Source organism: Geospiza fortis, unplaced genomic scaffold (genome assembly GCF_000277835.1).
Source record: "Geospiza fortis unplaced genomic scaffold, GeoFor_1.0 scaffold112, whole genome shotgun sequence".
NCBI classification, from domain to species: domain Eukaryota; kingdom Metazoa; phylum Chordata; class Aves; order Passeriformes; family Thraupidae; genus Geospiza; species Geospiza fortis.
Genome location: NW_005054298.1, coordinates 20166854 through 20172323, shown reverse-complemented (window position 1 = coordinate 20172323; position 5470 = coordinate 20166854). Strand labels below are relative to the sequence as shown.

Below are 5470 nucleotides of genomic sequence, written 5' to 3'. Positions count from 1 at the left end.
CGGGGCTGTCGCTGACCCCAGCTAGCCGGCAGAGCTGTCTCCTCCGCCCCTAGTTCAGGGGGAGCCACGTTCAATGCCTACGTGGGGGTTTTTTTGCCCCCTTCGCTTTCTTTTGCATGCCTTCCCTCCCCACCCTTCCCTCCCGGCCTGGTTTTTCTTGCCCGAGCGAAAGGACGCCCCGTTAGTACTGAAAAATGGATTACCCATGATCTTCTGCCCACGCCTGCTTCCCCGGGCGAGGGACGGTGGCTGTGTCGGGATCTGGAGGAAACGCAGAGAGTTAGTGGCGAGCCCGCAGCACAGCCCGCCGGGGGCACGGACAGCAGCGCTGGGAAAACACTTCCTACTCGCGGGCCGTTATGAGGAAGGGACTGAAATTCCTGTTTATTTAATGATTTATTGCTCTCCTAGGTTGTTTTCTTCATTTTTTCCCTTTTTTGTTTTTTAATTTATTTTTTCCCTTTTCCTTTTCCTTTACTTTTTTTTTTGTGTCTTTTGATTTTAGCATTTTCTTCTGCCATTTTATAATTTCTATTACATTGTTTTCTAGAAGCAGGGTTTGTGATATGGCAAAGAATTGCCCCTCGCTTCAAAGAGATATAAATTGGTAAAGCAGGCAGATTAGAGTGAGCCTCATTTTTACATACGTTAAACTCTTGGTATGGAACCAGCTATTTACTTCTCACTGCCGAAACTTCTTTGGTGGTGTAGCGAGTACCTTTAAAGGAAAAGAAAAGGCCGTGCGAATGTATGCAATATTGAAGGGGTTGTTTTGGGGGTTTGGGGTTATTGGGGGTGATTTTTTTAAAGCATCGTTTTGATGTTTGTTTTCGAAAAGGGAAGGAGCACAAAGTACCTAGGTGCTTGCGGCTCTCGCAGCTCCAAAATGATGATGCCTTGGTTGGAGGAATATATAGCTTCTTCCCTCTGAGTAAATGTGCACATGAGGAAGTACTGGATTAAATTAAATATCAGCGACGAAAGAGCAAACAGAATGCCACCAACAGCATTATGAGCAGTATCTGTCACCAAGTCGCACATATTGGCACTATCTTGAGTTTAATTTCTTGATTTAGAAAGAGCTTAGGGGAGAAATGGGCGTTGATTGTGAGCAAGCTGGTTTCCCAGCGCCAGCAGTAGCCACGCTACTTTTGCAGCACCCGTTTGAAGGTGAAAGTATGCCCAAGTATTTGCACTTCAATTTGAAGTCATGTTCATTTGCAAGCTATTCGCAGTTCTGCTGAGTATATGTGCTCACACGGGCATTCGCCCGCTCTCAGCACACGTACCCTTCCTCAGCTGCCAGCGCAGAGCCCTGCTAATGCTATTTTTCAGCTATGTACAGAAAGGGTTAAGAGTCGTGAACGTCATTAGCTGGATGTGTGCTACTAAAATGGAATTGCGCGAAATAAAACGATCTCTGAGCAAACAGAAACGGTGCAGGGTGGCAAAAGTGAGTCTGAAGAGGCTGGTGCACTTTTGTAAGCACGCCTGGAAGGGCTTCTGCTCAAAAAAAGCCAACCTCGCCAGATGCTGGGAATGTTTTGAGGGAATATTTTTCCATCCACGGTCTTCTGAAAGCTGTTGAGCCGACCGAAAACCGAGCTCCTTAACGTTCACTTATGCCCAGCTTTGCATTTATTGTGGAGGTTTTTTGTTGGTTTTTCCTTCTTTTTTTTTTAGTGAGCAAAGACACGAAATCAAAGTCTGCACATTGTAAGCACGCAGGGAGTGATATTTTTTAAATCAGCGTATGAACATCAAATAAAATGACACACATATTCCTGACAGCTTGTAGTAGAAAGATATTTTTATCACTTACCATTTACGAGTTGTACGAGTTGATTGGATGAGGATGTCCAGTTAAGTCATAATACTTTACAACGTTTTTTATGCGTCATCTTTTTTTCTTTTTTTCCTTTTTTTTTTTCTTTTTGTTTCTTTTTTTGTTTGGTTTGCATTTTTGTTTGTGTTTTTTGGTTTTTTTTTTTTTTTTTGTATTCAGTTTGTCAGACTGCGAACATCACACAACATTTTATCAAGTAATCAGTTGTTTACAGACACATTTATAAATTAATTTGGTATACATCATTTCCCGGCCCAGTCTCCACCCCACCCCGTAGGGGAAAAAAAAAAAAAAAAGAAAAGAAAGGAAGGGGGGAAAAATGGAGGAAAAGAAAGAAAGAATGCCAGGCAGACACACACAAAGACCAGAATATGGTAAAAAAGGTACACCAGTCCAAAAAGCTGCTGATAGAGAAAGATCAGGAGACAAACCTGTATCCGAGCTTCAAACATTTGTAGAAAACCAAAGGAACCGCAATAGTTTACAGAGTTTATTGCATTATACATGCAAACAGAACATGCACAAGAAGGACAATTTGCTGCTGAACGACTACTATTCCACATATGCACCACAAGGAAATGTCTACAATGGAGAAGAAGGAAATATTCCATTTTACGAAGGACAATCTCTAAGTTCATTTGAGAGAATAGTTACATTATAATGTGCTTCTCTTTCCCCCCGCCCCCACAGTTTCCCCCACTCTTTTTCTGAAAGTATTGAATGTACTCAAAATGTTATGGCCCGTGTAACAGCCCCACATAAATACCATTTTGTTAGTAAAAACATGAAAAAGTCACATTGCTTGGATGTTCGACAGTTCCAATAAGTTAAGACCAAATGATAATATTCAATAATAGTTACCCTGCATTACGATGAGAACAAAAATAAATTACACGTGCTAGGTTTTATATATACTCATCATAGTAATACATATTCACTTGCAGCGCTAAAAGAAGGACGAAGAGTCACATTCTATCAGAAAACAAAACAAAACAAAACAAAACTGGAAAATGCCGGGTTTTGCCAGAGTCTCTCCTGCCTTTATCAAGTGGTGGTGCTGTGCCCATTCCTCACTGGTGCCCCCCCCCGGGGTTAGGGTTTAAGAGAAGGTCAGATTAGCGGTCAGTTCCCGGATTCGGTTCTCCCTGCTCATCTTCTTGAGCTTCATTCTGCGGTTTTGAAACCAAATCTTGACCTGCCTGTCAGTGAGGTTTACGCTCTTACTGATCTCTAGACGGCGCTCTCGAGTGAGATACATATTGAATAAGAACTCTTTCTCTAATTCCAGTGTTTGGTGTTTAGTATAAGGACACCTCTTCTTTCTGCCACTCTTTGCAGTTAACCAATTGCTTGTTGGAGTATCAGACTTGATTTCCTCTATCAAAATCAAAGAAGAAGAAAAAAAAAATCAAAAATACCTCAGACTGTTAGAGTGTACCCTTGGCCATGACCCCTCCTCTGCAGTGTCTGGCAGATATGGTGGATGTGGGCATTAACCAGCGCCCGGCTGAGGTGTGGGCTCAGGCAGGGGACCTGCTGCCAGGCTGGGCTCGCCTGTCCCCAGCCCGGCACCCTGCCCTGCGGCCACCCCGCTCTCCTGCTCCTGCCAGTAAGGGTCTCTCAAGTTTTCGGCCGGCGTTTAACATTTCAACAATATTTAACCTGCCGTCCGCCCCATGGACACATCTTAACGGGTCTAGCCTCGCCATGGCCGACTCGGGCTCCCACGACAATTGCCACGGAAATATTCCAATTACAAAATAGTCTCGCACTGTATTTTGAAGCAGCATCCCCACACACATCAGCTGAATCACCCAAGCACACCTATAAACAGATATAGACATTTCCCAGGCAAAATGATATACAAGAAAATACGACCCCCTGTCTTGGATTTTTTTTTTCATTTTCCTTTTGGATTTTCTTTTCCCCACCAGAAAGAAATCTCCCCCACATGAAACTAGACCTGTACTACTAAACATAATTGAGATAAAGAAATTCTCAATGCACACAGAGGGTAAAAATTGACCTAGAGGTTGCAAAGTACATTTTGATAGCAGAAAATTTCTCGTTTTGGGATTCTTCGATACACGCCGTTTGAAAGAAAGGCGTTAGTGCACTTTAAAAGGGAAAATAAAATCAGAGTGCCACCACTTTCAGGTTTCAAAAGCATTTCAAAATACTGGTGCACTTTTGGAGACCAAGCCAAGGTTATCAAAAGCACCACATTGAAATATTCCACCCTTGGACCAGGCAGATAGCGGGCTGCTGCTTTCACTGTGCATTTCTTTCCAACTTTACCCAGTCTGGTAGCACCTATTCCTCACCTATTTTAAGAGGATCGTAATTAACTTTAAATGCAATCAAACCGCAGTAAGGCTCAGTGGAAAAAAAAAAAAAGGCGAAATACTACGAGAGAAAAGTTGAGCTGCTCGTATTTTACAACCTCCAGACCCGCTTTTTTTAGAGGTATGGGGCTGCTTTTGGCTGCTGCAGCGCATTACGGAGCACACGGCTATATTCCCCGCATCACAGAGGCTGTCTGCGTGCACGGGAGAGGCAGATCTCTACGGAAAATCTTTGGACCGTTTTGTGTAGCATTTTTGCCTGCCAAAATCTTCAGAGAGACAGCACCTGCAGCCCGATACTCCTTAGCATTAAATGTGATGGCTGTGATGCTCGTTAGTATATTCGAGCGTGCTTTATGGTGCTGGCGTGTTGGAGTTACACCACGGCACGGCTTAAACTCGGTAATACAGACCTTTACTCTCCTTCTCCTGGACTTCTGGGCTGGACACGGAGCCTTCGGGCAGACAGCTCCGCTCCTCTTGCAACGTGGACTTGGGCTCGGGACTTTCCACTTGAGAGACTTTAGCGGTGCTGTCTTGGTTGTTCGGGTTCTCATTCATTTTCTTTTCCAGCTGAAGTTGAGCAGATATCTGCGGTTTGGAGCTGCCGCGAGGGTTTAACTGTAACATTACAGTTGAACTCGTTTCAGGGCTATTATTGTACTCTTGGGTTTTCCCAGTGGCGTAGGTCTGGCTCAGTCTAAAATATCCTGGGACAGGAACCTCGGGGTTCTCAATGGGGCATGATTCAGACACCAGCCTCTGGTAGGAAGGGACGTCTGCAGAAATGAGTTTGGATCTCTTATCGGAATACATGCAGCAATTGCTTTCTTCTTTAATATTTGTAGTGAAGGAACAAGTGGGGACCTGCTGTGTAACAGGTTGCTCTATTCGACAAGATCTGTTCGGGTCTGTCCAAGTGTCTACTTGAGGTATATAAGGATGTACATTCATACCCATATTTTGGTGATTAACTTCTCTCTTAGCCAGAGACGGAAGGAGTCCACAGGTTTGCATCCCATACGTCCCAATGTCTGTGCTAGGTGGCATATACATGCTGGCGCTGTTGGAGTAGAAACTGTCACTCCTGCACGCACTGATGAGAGAATCTACTAAAAAAGTATTAGCGGCAGGAGAGCTGTTGGGAAAGGACATTTTGGGGCGGAATTTGAGGAAGAGAGATTGTGTCCTTTGTAGGCTGACATCTCTAGGAAAACATTCCCGTGTAATTGCGGATGCCTCCGCGCGACCACATGACAGGCGGGCCAATGGCAGCGCC

At 44.2% G+C, this 5470-nt stretch overlaps 1 protein-coding gene across 1 annotated transcript; it reads right to left on the bottom strand.

The window, feature by feature from the left end:
• Window positions 1-2331: 2331 nt before the first annotated feature.
• On the bottom strand, window positions 2332-5452 carry HOXD10 (homeobox D10). The gene is made up of 2 exons (XM_005415878.2): window positions 4605-5452; window positions 2332-3223 (listed from the first exon to the last, which is right to left on the bottom strand). The coding sequence occupies exons 1-2, from the start codon at window positions 5344-5346 to the stop codon at window positions 2946-2948; spliced, it is 1020 nt and encodes a 339-aa protein (XP_005415935.1). The 5' UTR covers window positions 5347-5452; the 3' UTR covers window positions 2332-2945.
• Between the last annotated feature and the right edge of the window lie 18 nt (window positions 5453-5470).

What these genes read in the sequence shown, in the direction of transcription:
- HOXD10 (XM_005415878.2), bottom strand. Translation starts at nt 5,346, where the DNA reads ATGTCCTTTCCCAACAGCTCTCCTGCCGCTAATACTTTTTTAGTAGAT. An exon ending in CCAGGAGAAGGAGAGTAAAG is followed by an intron (nt 3,224 to 4,604) that starts GTCTGTATTACC and finishes TGATTTTGATAG; the next exon opens with AGGAAATCAAGTCTGATACT.